Consider the following 16,278-nt stretch of genomic DNA (forward strand, 5'->3'; position numbering starts at 1 on the left):
TCTACAGACAAGTCTAAATTTATATACTGTCTTTCCTAAAAAGAAAAATAAAATTTATGCAATTGGCATGACATTGAATGTCTAAGGAAAACTAGTCTGGGGCTTTGGTTTTTGCTATGTTTATGCAGTATCCTAAATAGAGGTTTATCCATTCACTTTTGAACACCTCTCAATAGGGAACCCACGAACTAATGTGCTTCTTTCTTGGATCTGGGATTTATCAATCTAATCCTACTTATGGGCTAATAAATTAGTCTATCACCAGTACTGGCAGAAGATGTGAGATGACTGAGTTAGAGACAAAAGATTTCATTATTCATAGTTAACAAGTAGGATAAACATCTTATCTGAGTTAGTTCCCTTCCCTCCAAGTCCCATGGGGGCACCAAAGAGGGGCTCAGGTGTATTGTATGCACATAGTAGGTTTTTGTCCTAGGTTAAGAACACTGAGCTTGGGGAATTCACTTTTATAATAAGTGGTAAGCAAGTCTGCCTTTTCTCCAAAATGGTATCTTAACCTATCCCTCAAGATTGCTTGCTGTAAACACAACCCTGATAAATGTCCTGGAAAAAAAAGAGCAAACAGGGCCCTCCTGGAGTACTTAAGGCCCATGGCAGATAGTCTTTCTCAACATTCATACTAATCCAAAATCAGTCTTCCTATAATTTCCACTAATTTGTTCTATTTTTTTCTATTCCATCAGCATTCTGTACTTCAAATATCTATGGTGTGTTGTTTAAATTCCACTGAGACTTCTTTTCTCCAAGCTAATCATTTCTAGTCCCTTTGACCCATCCCTCCCATAATCTGGCTTTGGGCCCCCTCACCATTAGTATTGCTTTTCTCTGACCTTGTTTAAGGGGTACTTCCCAAAATGTACTACAATACCCCAAGTATGGTCTAATCAATTTAGAACAGAATAGAAACATTGCTTTGCTCATCCTAGAAGTATATTTCTATATGGCAACCTGGGATCCCATGAGGTTTTTTGGCAGTCCCATTAATTCTCATTGAAAAACACTAACTTTTACCATAAACTGCTATTAAGCCATACACTTTTATTCTATTCTATTCTTATGCCAGAGGGTGGAAGTTCCACGTAGTTTTTCATTAAAGGAATCATCATACCAACCAGATTCCACTTAATATAATAGAAAATGTAAAAGTAAGCTTATTATTTTAGGATAGTTATTTAGCAGAAAAGTGTGGCTCCTTATTGTTTCCTATTTTGTGAATTATAGACCTCCTGTGTTAATATAAATGGCATATAATCCTCATATTCTTCATTCAAACAAGAATCCAACAGTCAGATATGTTTGCTTTCTCCTCTCCACTCCCCACACCATGCATATAAAAGAATGAGTTGACAATGTTCATCTTCTGCTTTAATAAAGAAAATTGAAATGTGTACATTTTCTAAACAAAAATTGTTACTTTAAATATTACTAGCAGTGCAAGAAGTTTAAATTTTTTAAAATTATGGCTAAATTTCAAACATTCACGAAAGTAGAGAAAACAGTACAATGAACCCCCAGATAACCATCGCTCGGGTTTAACAGTTCAAGATTTTGCCATGTTTCCATCATATCCTTATTACTATCATTATTATTGAAACATTTGGTAGCAACTGGCATGTAACACAGTTACACAGTTCAATACTCCTACACAGTTCAATACAGATCAACATAGATATTTTTTACAGAACTTCAATATCATTAACCTCTAGAAAAACTAATGATAATTCCTGGCATCATTTAATACCTAGATCATATTCAAATTTTTCCCAATTGTCTCAAAAATATGTTCTATAGTTTATTTCTTCTCATTGGAATCCAAACTAGGCCCACTCATTTCATGGGACTGTTAGGTCTAATAAATTTATTTTAATCCAGAATAGTCCCCCTCCTATCTTTTTTTTTGGTAAAATGATATAGCCACTTTTTTATTTAAAAAAAATTTTATTGAAGTATAGTTGACATATTGGTTTCAGCTGTATCTCCCACCCTTTTTAAAATTCTTGACCAGTTTCAAAAAGTGGATCACTTTTTTACCACCCCAAATTTGTGGTATCCTTTAACTTAATCCTCCCTCCCCCATATTTCTTACACATTGATAATTAGCTCTAGAGCTTGATTAGATTCAGGCTAAAACAAGTACTTAAGGAAAGTGAAATAATAGGGAAGCACTGGTAAGATGTAAACTGTAGGAATGTATGATGCAAAAATAAATAGAAGAAAATAAAGGAAAATAAAAATTCAAAACTCAATTGTCACCACAAACAGGTCTATTTTCTACAGATGTTTCTCATGGAATGAGAGTACCCTTTTTGTTGTTGTTAGAAAGGAATGTGGTATTTTGAGCTACTGAATCTGCTAGAAATTTTAATTGTTTAATAAGATACAGTAACTGGACACCCCAGTCTTTTGAGAACTACATAAAAGAAAAAGCCTGCTCCAGATACAGAAAGGACATAGCTCACCTCAGGCAATTGGCACAGACATAGGGAGCGTGATGTAACCATTTCTTTCTCTACGAAGAAAATGTGTCTACGGAGAGTATGAGAAGTTTGTCTCCACACAACTGACATATAATCATTGTGAGTCCAAACCAAATGCATTAATCCGGAAAAAGCAGTACTGGCAGATTTCTTTTTCCTTCATTAAGCAATGACCTCACACGGAACAATGCATTACTTACAGCAGTTGCCTCATCTTTGAAATCACAAGTAAAGTTTAAAAACACTGCCTACAATGGAAATGGACGTGCTCTAGACCAGAGCTCCCATAAACACATACAGTGAGCATAAGGACCATGCTTCCATTCTTTACTGCCCGATATACAAAATTTTTATAGAGGGAAATCTATGATTCCACTGCATCCAATGTATTTTGTGTGACTTTACAGTAGCTGGGGCAAAGAGGCTATGCACCATACATGGCACATACTTCTTGTTTACCATTTAGCACACACACAGATCCATGTCTAAGATTGGTGGCACGAAGAGTTCACATAAAAGGATGGATACATCGGAAGTATAACTTTAGGACAACTGAGTGAAAACAAAGATCAAATCCTACTTTGAGATATAAAATGAGTTCATATGTCACTGTCCTCTTATTTCCAGCTTCTGAATCCATGGGTATCATGTATGTTTTTGTCATGTGACACAGAATAAGCTTCTTTGAATCCCTCCCACCCCCCAATCTATTTACAGAAGAGCAGTTACTGGAGATTCTGTAGAAGTGAGACCCAGGTAGGTGAGGATTCCTAAATGTTTTTACCTACTTGAACTATAATAAGTTGCATCTACAGTAAGAGCTATATATGTGTTTTGTACAAATAAATAGAGATTAAGATTGGTTCAACTTTATACCAAGAAACAGAGCAGAGCTACTTGTAGAAATACTACCTCCTAGTGGAAAGATCATTTTTTCCTTTGCTTTATAAAGCAATGGAGTATAGCATATTTAATCACTATGCTACTCTTCAGAATTTAAAATTACAATTAGATAAATTTTAGTTCGCTAATTAGCACCTCTAAAAAATCATGTCATGAGCTCTGATTTACAAACTTAATTTATCGTCTTACTAAAATGACAACTTATATTTTCTATGTGCAGTTAGTAGTAGTGCTTAGATTGAAAACAGAAAACTTATTAAAAGTCATCATTGTAGTTACACCCTGAAAGTCCCAGAAACCTATATACAAATGCTTAAAAATGAGAGAGATCTTGTAGAGGCAATAAGATATGACTATTTAACAACCAACATTCTGTTTTTGAGTTACTGAATAAATACTTTTCACTCAGTAAAACAGCAAGGAGACAACTTTTCATTCTATGCTTTGACACAGATAATGCAAAATCATAGATAATCAAACATAATTTTTATTTGGTTTTGGAGTACTTTGATACATAAAGTAAAACATGGCTGCCTAATACTCTGCATTCAACAAAATAATATACAGTGAAGAACTGGAAAATTATCCATCTTTCTCAATGGAATTATTTCTTAATCTTATTGTTATCATGAAACAAGAGTATTTTACATGAGTTTGATTGCATGAGTTTGTCCTATGATTTGTATTTAATGCCTTCCCTAAATTGGAAGAAATGAGGTGTTATATATAAATTTCACACTGAGCTATGAGTTACATAAAAGAATTAAGCAACCTTACAACACATATCACAGTATTAAAATTGTTGCTTTATTGAATGTCACTTTCACTGGATATTAAATATTTTGAGGGCCATAACTATGATTTTTAACCTACCCTAGCACCTCAACAAAATTTTGACTGAGTGGATGAATACGTGATATTAACAAAAAGTTGCAAAAATTTAATTTAGATAGCTCTGATTAACTGTAAAATCTGAAATGACATTTGGAGTCACAAGATGTGGGTTCAAATCTTACTTTATCACAAATTATGTGATTTTAGCCTCTACCTGAACGAGGCTCAGTTTTCTCATCTGAATAAAAGGAATAGCACCTGACATGTACTTCAAGGTACCTGTAAAGGTAAAATGAGGTAATGGACTTGAAAGTCCTTTATAAGTACCAAACAAATGTAATTTTCTGCATATTCAGGTAAGAAATATATGTATGAAATAAGAAAGCTTTTTAAGGTACAATGTGACAATTCACATTAAAAGTATGTACCATACATACCATTTTTCCCAAGTGAAAACAGCCTAACTCCTCTCTTCAGCCTACAAATACACTTAAGACTACTCATCCCCCCTACACACACACACACACACACACACACACACACACACACACACACACACACACACACACACACACACACACACACACACACACACATGCTTCAAAATACAGCCCTCGGTGCTTTATTTTCTCCAATAAATACTAGCGAAGAAGGGTTGACACTGGTGCATCCTCGTCCTCAAAGAACTGAAATCTGACTCCTCCACCATGACCTATAGAACAGCTTCAACATGGTTAATCCATTGGTTTCTTCTCATTTTCTCTCTGAAGATTTCTTTTTTTTTTTTAACTTACTTACTTATTTATTTTTGTATTTTGGCCACGCTGAATGGCATGCAAGATGCGGACCAGGGATCAAATCTGGGCCTCCATAGTGAAAGCACCAAATCCTAACCACTAGGCCACCAGGGAACTCCCTGAAGATTTCTTTTCCTCTCATATCGATGCTGGCTTCTTTCTCCAAAATGACTATACATTTTTTTCTTCTAGGATCAATCGTTTTGACTGGTTCAGCTTCTGGCTCTCCAAATGCAAGTGTTGCATGAGGTTTCATCCTTGGACCTCCCTTCTTCTCACTCTATGTTTCTACGGAGATGATCCAGCCTATTCCAGCAGACTCGGGCATTGCCTCTGCATAACCAACTCCCAAATTGCTGTCTTTTTCGCAACTCCCTCCCAGGTTCCTGGTCTCTATTTCTAATTGTTGACCACATAATTTCCACCTGGATGTACTTCAGTCTTTGTGTCAATCTCATCATCCCTCCCCATTGCCCCAAACCTCCTCCCCATCTTTGCTGCCACTCTAGGTAGTCAGCCAAGCAGAGACTGTGGAGGCATCAGGGACTTCTCCACTCTTCCTCATCTCTTACCTCCATGATCTAGGAACAGGATCTGCAGATTCCATCTCTGAAATGTCTCGCTAATTCATCTACTCTTGCCTCTGTTTTAATTTCCACTGCATTCAGGTTTCATTATTTGTTTTTAAAAGTATCGTGACTGCCTCTTAACTAATCTCTCTGCTTTAGTCTCTCACAAGTTAAATCCATCCTGTTAAATATAATGCCAAGGACATAAAAACACTCTCCTACTTTCTATGCCTACTCTTTGCCTGGAAAATAAACTCCAAACTCTCTCACAGTATTCAAGACCTGAACTAATCTGTTTCTAAGCTGTTTTTCCAGTAACTCCTGCCCACACCTTTCTCTTTGCAGAACATGTTATACACGTACAGCTTCACGCCCTAGTTTATGGTATTCCCTCTACCTGTTATGGCTGTTCTTTATTTGTCAAAAGCCTATACATCATCTTTCAGGCGCATGTGGTAAATCATGTTCCCTGTAATACCTTCTCTATTCTGCCTTTCACATAGAATTAATCCTCCCTTCTCCTGTACTCTTTGGCTATTAAAATTAAAGTGTTAGAAGTGTTTATCTCTTCCACTGCATTAGACTCAAAGGGAAAAAGTATTACTCATCTTGATTTCACCTATGATTCACACAACACTTGACAAATAGAGGCTACCCAATAAATACTAAACTGAATAGACCTATTCCTGATTTACATAACAAATACAGACTACAAACTTTAAGAATAATCCTTATCTGTGTAACATATAAACTATTGGGTTGGCCAAAAAGTTCATTTGGGTTTAAGTAAAAATAAAAGACACATTTTTCATTTTCACCAAGAACATTATTGAACAACGTATTCATTAACTGAGCAAATCTTTGGCCAACCCAATACATCATATTAATTTTGTGTCAGTTATTGTTAGAATCAATGAAATCATTTGGCTTTGGATAATAATGAAAATATATCTGAAAGATGAATTATTCATTATAATCCTTTTGGTTTTAAGTATATCAAACAGCTAAATTTCTCTCTTACAGTTGGTTTGGAAGGAAGCAGGAAATAGTTATGCAAAAATCCAATCAAGTATCTGTAAAAATACATAGAAATCAAATATGAGGAGGCCATTAGTAGTGCTATTAAAATATCAATGTAAGAATCACTAAATCTATCAAAGCCTTTTGTATATTAAAGAGTTAAAGACATTGTAAAGCCTAAAAACGATATTAATTCAATTAAAAGTAACCTTAAAGAAAATCAGGTATATGCTAAAGGGTCAGTGCCAAATCACTGTCACAAAATATTTTTTGTATAACTAAAAAAAAAAGTCCATCTCTAAGAAATACTAATTTAATGAAATTACGCTAAATCTTGCTCTATGATTGTAGCTCAAGTGTCAGCAAACTATACCCTGTGGACCAAATCTTTGTTTTGTAAATAAAGTTTTACTGAAGCTGGACATACTCATTCATTCCTGCTCCTGTCTGCTTTTGCTCTACAAAAGCAGAGTTGAATAGCTGAGCAGAGACTACATGTTGCACAAAGCCTAAAATATGTACTATCTAGCCCTTTAAAGAAAACTGACCAACTCCTACTATAGATAATCAGCTGGAAATTTGGTTGTAAAACCAGGCTGGTCTGTGTATGTATTATCATTATAGAATTTCGAATTTTTATGTAAAGATTTCTTCTCAAAAATTAAAAGAATTTAAAAAAGAAAGATATAAAGATGTTATGATAGAAAATATACGGATGTCAAAAAAATATATACAGATGTCAAAAAAAAAATATACAGATGTCAAGTACATAGGAGATTTAAATGGCATATATAACATGATTTTTTAATGAAAAAATTATTTTATTTTTATACTTTTGTATATACTTATAATATATTCTTCATTAACTAGGAAAAGAAGTAGCTGCTCTTTATATTAGAGTATGTCACAGAAAATTAACTGTTCTACTACTATTGCTTCACTAAAGAGTAGAGAATTAATTCTTCCTATAGGAATAAATAAGTAAAGTTAAATATAATTAATTATTTTTTAAAATGAGGGGAGGGAAAGGTGGAAAGAGGGAGGAGAAGGGAGAGGGAGCAGGGAGAGAGAAGCTACTATACCTCATTCTCTAATTGATATGAAGCCAATCTGTGTACCAAAGTTAAGGCCATCTCGGACATGGGAGAAAAACTTGTCAGGATGACAGGAGGTACAGAGGTTGAGATCTTGGTTCTGGTCCTGAATATTCTGTGGTAGAATTCCTCCCTGTTCTAGAAGAATCCTTAGGATAAAGATTTTTCAAAAGACAGAAAGTTTACTTTACCAACAGCCAAAGCAATATGGAAAAAGTACGGATATTGCTGTAAAAGAATTCTGGGAAAGATTTGCTTGGAACAATGCAAATTGTTATTCAGTTACAGAACAAGGACAAGTCAGGAAATGGTAGATTTCACCACCATTAATCATCTAAGTTCATATGTGAACTGTATAACCTCCATATTGTCCTGCAGACATGATCTGGGTATAGGATTCTATAAGCAAAATCAAGTAATTATTTAAGAAGAAACTTTTATAAGCAAAATCAAGTACTAATTTAAGAAGAATCTTGAAGACAAGATTCAATTGATTCAGACAGAGCGTGCTTTGTAGTCATCTGGCTCTCCCGCCTCCTTTCCTTCTATTAACCAGATTTTTCACAGAAAATTTGCTTCTCCTTAAACACTTCATGGTATGAAATATGACTATAAATTAGTGACACTTATTTCACAGGTCACATTTAAGAATCAATTTCAATCCTTTCTACTTATGTACTAAATGAGGCAGAATCTGGGTAAGGTTTTGCTGACTGGAAAAGAAACACGATTCAAATCAGACATCAATTTTCCTTTGTAGAAATGACAAATAATTTTTATTATCTATTAATAGCAAAATTTCATAAATTCAAAAATGCAAGGGACCATAAAAAACTTGAAAGTATATATGTGTTTATATTATCTAGTATTTTTGTTGAAAAACATATTCCTCCAGTTAATTAGAGAATAAGAATAATTTTAAAATATCAGTTTCCTGATAGTTTATTATATTTAGGAGAATTTAGCTGAGGAATGTCTGTGACGTGCCATTCTTTTCTATAAAAAGTGCCAACTTTTCTATATGAAGTTTAAGTAGATCTCTTAAAATTAAATGCCAGCTGTTTCTTCCTTCACTTTTAAATCAATAAGAGATACCAGATCAAAAGACTGCTGTTATTCAAACTTCAATGAGAAAAGATTTCATATTTAAAATTAGTTTTTGTGTAAGTGTATATGTCAGCTACTTAAATATCTGCCACCTGAATTTTTCTTGGAGTTACTAATTGTTTTCTAAAATTATCTTCATTTTAGAAGCAATAAGCAATAATCAAACTTGCAGTTCTGGACTGAAATCAAGCATACCTCGTGGCTTTACGGATGTCAACATAGGGATTTGGTGAGCCAAAGAGCCGTACACATCCGGGATCAAGATTATGAAATGCCTTTGCTGATTCCCTTGGAAGAGTAAAACAGCAAGGTCCTACTGAAGGCCCCAGTACAACAATAATGTCTTCCAAACTACAGCCGTATTCTGCTATCATAGCATTCACTGTAGCCATAGCAACACCTAACAAAGTACCTCTCCAACCTAGTAAATAAGAAGAAAAAGAGATAAGCAAAGTTAAAACATAAGAAAATTTCATCATAATTTATATCTAAGTTAAAAATGAACAGAGTCAGTTTATGTATTTTCGAAGTCCAGAAATAGTAAATGAATCACAAAATTAATTAATTAAGCCAAATAATCAACTAATTAATTAAAATACTGGGTTTTAAATGAGGTATATTATACAAAGCACCTGACACAGAAGAGACATTTAATGGGAGGTCCCTTCCACTTCCTTTTTAAAATGTTCTATACTTTCAGTTTCCACTGGAATTATATCTTCTTAGTCTTCTCTCCTTCACTTTTTATGCACACTTTTAAAAATCGTGGGAAAAAACACATAACATAAAATTTACCATTTTAACTGTTTACAAGTGTACTCTTCAGTAACGTTAAGTCTATTCACATTGTTGTGCAACCAATCTCCAGAACTTTCTCATTTTGCAAACTAAAACTCTATGCCCATTAAACAAGAACTTGGCCTTTCCACCTTCCCCAGTCTCTGGCAACCACCCGTCTTCTTTCAGTTCCTATGAATTTGACTACGCTAGGTACCTCCTATAAGTGGAATCATATAGTATTTGTCTTTTTGTGACTGGCTTATTTCACTTAGCATAATATCCTTAAGATTCATTCAATGTTGTAGCATGGGTCAGGATTTCCTTCCTTTTTAAGGCTGGATAATATTCCATTGTATGAATTTTGCTTATCCATTCAATCATGGATAGACACTTGGGTTACTTTCACCTCTTAGCTACTGTGAATAGTTCTGCTATGAGGATGGGTGTGCAAATATTCTGCCAACATCCTGCTTTCAATTCTTTTGGATATATATTCAGAAGTGGAATTGCTGGGTAATATGATAATTCTATTTAAAAATTTTTGAGGAACCATCATACTGTTTTCTATAGGAGCTGCACCATTTTATACTCCCACCAATAGTGCATTATGGTTTCCATTTCTCTTCACCAACATTTTTTTTTTATAATATTAGCCATCCTAATGGGTGTGAGGTGATATCCTGTGGTTTTGATTTGCTTTTCCCAAATTATTAGTGATGTTGGGCATCTTTTCACATGCTTGTTGGACATTTGCATATCATCTTTGGAGAATGTTCTATTGAAGTCCTTTACCCATTTTTCAATCAAGTTGGTTTTTGTTGTTGTTGCTGAACTGTAGGTGTTCTTTATATATTCTGAATATTAACTCCTTAGTAGATATATGAATTGCAAATATTTACTCTCAATCGGTTGGGTTGACTTTTCACTTTGTTTACTGTGTCCTTTGATGCACAGAAGTTTTTACTTTTGACAAAATTCAATTTATCTATTTTTACTTCTGTTGCTTGTGCTTTTGGCATCATATCTAAGAAACCATTGCTTAATCCAAGATCACAAGGATTTACGATTACACTTTCTTCTATGAGTTTTAGAGTTTTAGCTCTTACATTTAGATCTTTGATCCATTTTGAGTTAATTTTTATATATGACATAAGATAAGGGTCTAACATTATTTTTTTGCATATGACTATCCGGTTTTCCCAGTACCATTTGTTAAAGAAACTGTCCTTTCCCCATTGTATAGTCTAGGTACCTTGTGAAAAATCATTTGACCGTATATGCAAGGGTTTATTGCTGGGATGTCTATTCTATTCCATTGCTCTATACGTCTGTCTTTATACCAGCACCATACATACTGTTCTTTTTTTCTTTGCAGTACGCGGGCCTCTCACTGCCGTGGCCTCTCCCGTTGTGGAGCACAGGCTCCGGACGCGCAGGCTCAGTGGCCATGGCTCACAGGCCCAGCCGCTCCGCGGCATGTGGGATCCTCCCGGACCGGGGCACGAACCCGTGTCCCCTGCATCGGCAGGCGGACTCTCAACCACTGCGCCACCAGGGAAGCCCATACATACTGTTTTGATTACTGTAGCTTTATAACAAGTTTTGAAATCGAGACGTGTGAGACATCTAACTTTGTTCCTTTTCAAGACTGTTTCTTTTATCTTTGATACTTTTGAATTTAATGTTTCAAAACCCAGGAAGTAGCAAATAATATTCCCGTTTTATATCCAGGAACTAAAACTCAAATTTTAAGTAACTTTTGACAATGTCACTGACTTCTAGTCATTCATTACTTTAGCTAGATCAAAAGAAAAATGCACCACTTTCTTATTTATCTATAGTCTAAAATGCAAAGTAATCGTTGATTTACAAGCAGAAGAAAATCTAAAAGATCATTCTTCATTTTACATAGACTCATAACCACTGGATAGTCTAAACAGTATTTTTTAAAACAAATCACCAGAAAACAAAATTCCATTAACACAACACAGAACCTAAAAATTCTTTGTTCTTATCTTCAGAGAACAGCTAAAGCCACTAGACTACAGCATATTAAACTAAATGCGGTTTTCCAAACATATCTTGCTTTTTCTTACCTCCACACCTTTACACATGCTGCTGCATTTTCATAAACACCTTCTGCGACCCAACATGTCTCAACTTCCTATTCCCTATTACCTGGACTTCAAGGGTTCTCAACTAGAGGCAGTACAACTCCCTGGGAGTGTTTTGAAAAGCATGGAGGCTTTTTTTTTTCTTTTGGTTCTTACAACTCTGAGTGCTACTGGCATGAAGAATTTCAAAAAGCCAAGTAAACTTGGTCTGCAGTCAGCATAAGACTATCTTGCCCCAAATGTTAATAGCACCCCTGCTCAGAAACACTGGCACCTAGCCAAATCCTATAAATCCCCCAGGAATCAGCCTAAGTACTGCTTTCTTTGGGAATTATACTCTGATTCATATAATTTAACTTAGGGACTCCTTTTATCTGCTCCTGTCCTAAGAGTCTGCTAGCTCTTCCCTATCTTTACACTTATCACCATGGATAGTAATTAACTATTTGTAATATCCATCAGAAAGAAATTATAACTTTTCCCGTACCAAAAAAATTGGTAAAATCCTAGATGTTTAATTAAGTACACTTACCAGAGTGAGCAACCCCACATGCTTTTCTGACAGGATCGGCAAAAACTATCGGTATACAGTCAGCACCAAGAGCCGCTATTGTGACTCCTCTTTGATTTGTGGTGATTCCATCGTAAGATTCAGGCTCCTTCCTTCCCATAATCCAGACATCATTGGCATGATCAGTCTAATACCAAAGATGTGAGAAAAAAATATTTTGAAGATAGAGTTTCTCATACCATAAGCTTTTCTTAAAGTACGCATCTTGTACAAAATTATATAACCAGTTTAAGGTTACAAGCATTCATTAAATATATCAGGTCCATATATGATAAAATAACAAACTTACGTATTTAACTTTATGATATGATAATCTCTGCATATTTTCCTCAAAGGAAAGCAGACTTTTACATTTAACAAACATTTTAAAAAATTCAAAATAGTCCATCCATCATGAATACCTCCCACTAGAGATGGGTAAATCTCTAATTGCAGTACTTTCCACAAAGTACTAATTTACTGAAAGAAATTAAATTTCCAAATCAATGATCTTTTTACTTTTCCTGGAGTCAAGTAATGCTGGAATTCTGTAAGAAACAATTATCTCATCAGTTGTACCCAAGTTCCTCCTAGTGTTGATTAATAATGGGTTTTCTCTCCCACCAAGCAGGAACCTTCCTTCTAAATCAAAAAGGGCAGTGGTACTATACTCTGAGAATTCACTGTACTTTTAGATGTGAGGAGTTCCAGATGAAATATATATATATCATCATAGAATTGATCTTTAGGTTATGGTATACAGCTCTAAGAAAAATAATCACAAATACTATCCTAAATCTTAGATAAAACACTAGATGCAAAAGTTAAATAACTTATTTAAAGTCCACGTAGTCATTAGCAGAGTCAAGAATATACTTTAGGGACTTCCCCGGTGGTGCCGCGGTTAGGAATCCACCTGCCAATGCAGAAGACACCAGGGTTCGATCCCTGGTCCGGGAAGATCCCACACGCCACGGAGCAACTAAGCCCATGCGCCACAACTACTGAGCCTGTGTTCTAGAGCCTGCAAGCCACAACTACAGAGCCTGCGCACCACAACTATAGAAGCCTGCACGCCTACAGCCTGCGCTCCACAACAAGAGAAGCCACCACAATGAGAAGCCCACGCACCGCAAGGAAGAGTAGCCCTTGCTCGTCGCAACTAGAGAAAGCCCGCATGCAGCAACGAAGACCCAACACAGCAATAAATCAATCAATCAATAAATAAATAAATAAGAATATACTTTACATCTTCCAAAATAGGAAATAAAATTGTACCTTTATTCGGTAAAATTTCTTCACGTTAAATCCTGCTGCATTCCCCAGCCTACGCAGATTTTCTTGAACAACAGCCTTGGGATCTCTCCGTTTGGAACTACTGAAGAGGTTGAATGAGCTAAGAGTTGGTATGTAAGATATCCCACCTGTTCTTGTAGTAAATCCATGTATGAAAATATCTGTTGAAGATAAACAATGAAGATTAAAAACATGACATACAAAAGACTATAAGCATTACAAACCCAGTCTCTCATTAAGACTTTCCCTAATCACCTCATCCTGCATTAGTTTATCTGCCTTCTAATTTCTACAGTTCTTTATACCTCCACCTATTCTTACGACATAATGCTTTGAGTTTGTTTTACCTTTTCTGTGGGATTATTGCTCTTCAAAGGGTATCTTTTGTCCCATTTGTCTTTGTTATCCCAATAGCATATAGCTCACAGTAAACTTCATTCTTCTGTGAAAGCACCAATGAATTAAGGTTTCAGAATTTCTGAGTAGGAAATGCTTACGGTCATAAATCTCATTTAAAAGGAAGGCTGGGGGATTTGTCTTAAAGCTGAATTCGCATAAAGAGAAATTATTTACTTAGGGTGGCTATCCCTTGACACCCCTGACACTACAAGGCAATGCATGACACTCCCATGTTGTAACTGATGCTAATGAACACATAAATTCACAACAGTCTACAAAAGAAAGAAGCAAAAAGAGGTGAACAACCTGTAAAGAAAGACTGGCTTTTCACATCCAGTAAAATCAACAGATAGTGTTTAACGTACCTGGGATCAAAGGAGATGTGATAATGGTTAATTCTCCTTTCAGTGTTGGCAAACTTCTCAAATATGTTTCTATTTCATTCTGGATTGCTTCTAGTTCTTGAGCTGTGATTATGTTTATTTCAGTAGGCTGTTTCAAAAGACCTCCCCTCAAAGTCATCTGTAAATCTTCAAACTCAAAATTGTAAACATCAGTGAAGAGTTGACCAATAAAAGCCTTCATTAATGTCTTCCGGTGCACAGGCACAATTACCTTAATGCTGCTCAAATTTTTTTCATCAATTTTTTGTTTAATGGTATACAATGAGGCAGCCATGCTGGAATTGCTAACAGTCTCAAATTCTCTCAGGAAAGCAGATAATCCATTGCTTGTTTCTAATTCACAATCATCATGGTCACAGCTGATGTTACTGCAACACATTATGCAAAGGAACTTGGCCTTGGCACCATGGTGGTTTCGGACAGCATTCAATGTCATTAGTAATGTCTGATGACAGTTTTTCTGAGAGTTTAATTTCAAACCAAAGAGATCTATCAATACTGCTTCTGCCATCCTTCAACACTGTACAAAGTTCTTCAAAGAAGGTTTTTGTGCCCCCCAAAATCACCTGTAAAGAAAAATTAGCCTAAGTAAGAATACAAAGTTATATCAATCTCCTTATAGTTACAACAGAAACTTGTGGATGGGTAAAAAGAATTGCATTGACTTAAAAATGTAACCAAAATAGTGAATCTAGACTCCTCCCAGAAAAGCTAGTGCACTATTTGTCAGAACCAGGACAATGAAAAGCAAAGCCATCTCTTAATTCATTTTGTGAAAGTACTTTACATCTTTCCAGCAGAACAACAGTTTTTGTTTTGTTTTGTTTTCAGGTAGCAATTTTTTAAAAATATCTTTATTGGAGTATAATTGCTTTACAATGGTGCAGGTAGCAAATTTTAAGCAGGGAATTACTTGTTGACTTAGACAAAGTCCTGTATTTTAATTACAGGGTGTCAACTTATTGATATATCATTAATCCGGATATCACTGGTTTGTTAATTTACATCCCTTCATATGAAATACCTGGGTGTCGAGTTCAATAGGTTAAAAGGAGCTGCACCTAAAAATTAAAAATTTTTAAATTCTTAATTGCTTTTTTTTTCCTTCAGAAAAATTGCATTTTGTTATTGTTGTTTTTCAGAAGCAGACTCACAGATACAGAGGACAAACTAGTGGTTACCAGCGTGGCGAGGGAAGGAGGGAGGGGCAAGATAGGGGTCGGAGATTAAGAGGTACAAACTACTATGTACAAAATATATTGTACAGCACAGAGAATATAGCCAATATTTGATAATAACTTTAAACGGCATAAAATCTATAAAAATACTGACTCACTATGTTGCACACCTGAAACTAATATTGTAAATCAACTATACTTCAATTTTTTTTAAATGCGTTTTTAAGGAGATAAAAGCAGACTCCAGGATTCACGCAGGACTCAGGTATGGCAATTATCTCATAAGCAACGGCAATTTGGATCAGGTGTGCGTCCCACCTGCTCTCCTCTTCACTCTCCGCGCACAGATCTTCTCCCCCCAGCCCCTGCCCTCCCCCACCCCAGGCTGCCGGTCTCTCTTTGGTGACCCCTTCGGTGACCCCCTGTGCCCCGGATGGTTTTCTCCTGCCGCCACTCCTAACCCCCTCGCTCTGGACCGTGAAAAGCCCCACGACGCCTCTGCCACCCGCCCGGTCCGCGCTCGGCCCTGTGGGGCGCCGATCCTCACCTGCCGGACTCCTCCCGCCCCTTCGAGATTTTCCGACGGCCGGACGCACACCCGAGGCCGTTCTCCGTCCTCGCCCGTCGCGCGTCGCCTTCCGCTGCACACTCGGTGGGCGGCGAGCTCTGAGGCGTCTGCCGCCCCCAGTCCTCCGCCTGAACGAGACCAGGAGGCCGCGAGCGTGTGCGTCTGCC

The 16,278-nt window shown here is 36.2% G+C and overlaps 1 protein-coding gene across 4 annotated transcripts in view; it reads right to left on the reverse strand.

Moving 5' to 3' along the window:
- The window catches only part of LACC1 (laccase domain containing 1), a 67,634-nt gene extending 51,369 nt beyond the window's left edge, over positions 1 to 16,265 (reverse strand). For 3 of the 4 annotated variants that reach the window (XR_009536848.1, XM_060129472.1, XM_060129474.1), the window contains exons 1-6: positions 16,091 to 16,265; positions 14,327 to 14,931; positions 13,545 to 13,723; positions 12,249 to 12,414; positions 9,018 to 9,243; positions 7,704 to 7,864 (exon numbers count right to left, since the gene is read on the reverse strand). Coding sequence is in view for 2 of the 4 variants with exons in the window: in XM_060129472.1 (XP_059985455.1) it covers positions 7,705 to 7,864; positions 9,018 to 9,243; positions 12,249 to 12,414; positions 13,545 to 13,723; positions 14,327 to 14,876 (1,281 nt within the window). In the remaining 2 variants the exon portion in view is untranslated. Of the gene's footprint in view, positions 1 to 1,809; positions 4,745 to 4,808; positions 6,675 to 7,703; positions 7,865 to 9,017; positions 9,244 to 12,248; positions 12,415 to 13,544; positions 13,724 to 14,326; positions 14,932 to 16,090 lie in introns of those variants that run through there. The other variant, XR_009536847.1, reaches the window with a different exon arrangement.
- Between the last annotated feature and the right edge of the window lie 13 nt (positions 16,266 to 16,278).

Source organism: Lagenorhynchus albirostris, chromosome 18 (genome assembly GCF_949774975.1).
Source record: "Lagenorhynchus albirostris chromosome 18, mLagAlb1.1, whole genome shotgun sequence".
In the NCBI taxonomy this organism is placed as follows: Eukaryota; Metazoa; Chordata; class Mammalia; order Artiodactyla; family Delphinidae; genus Lagenorhynchus; species Lagenorhynchus albirostris.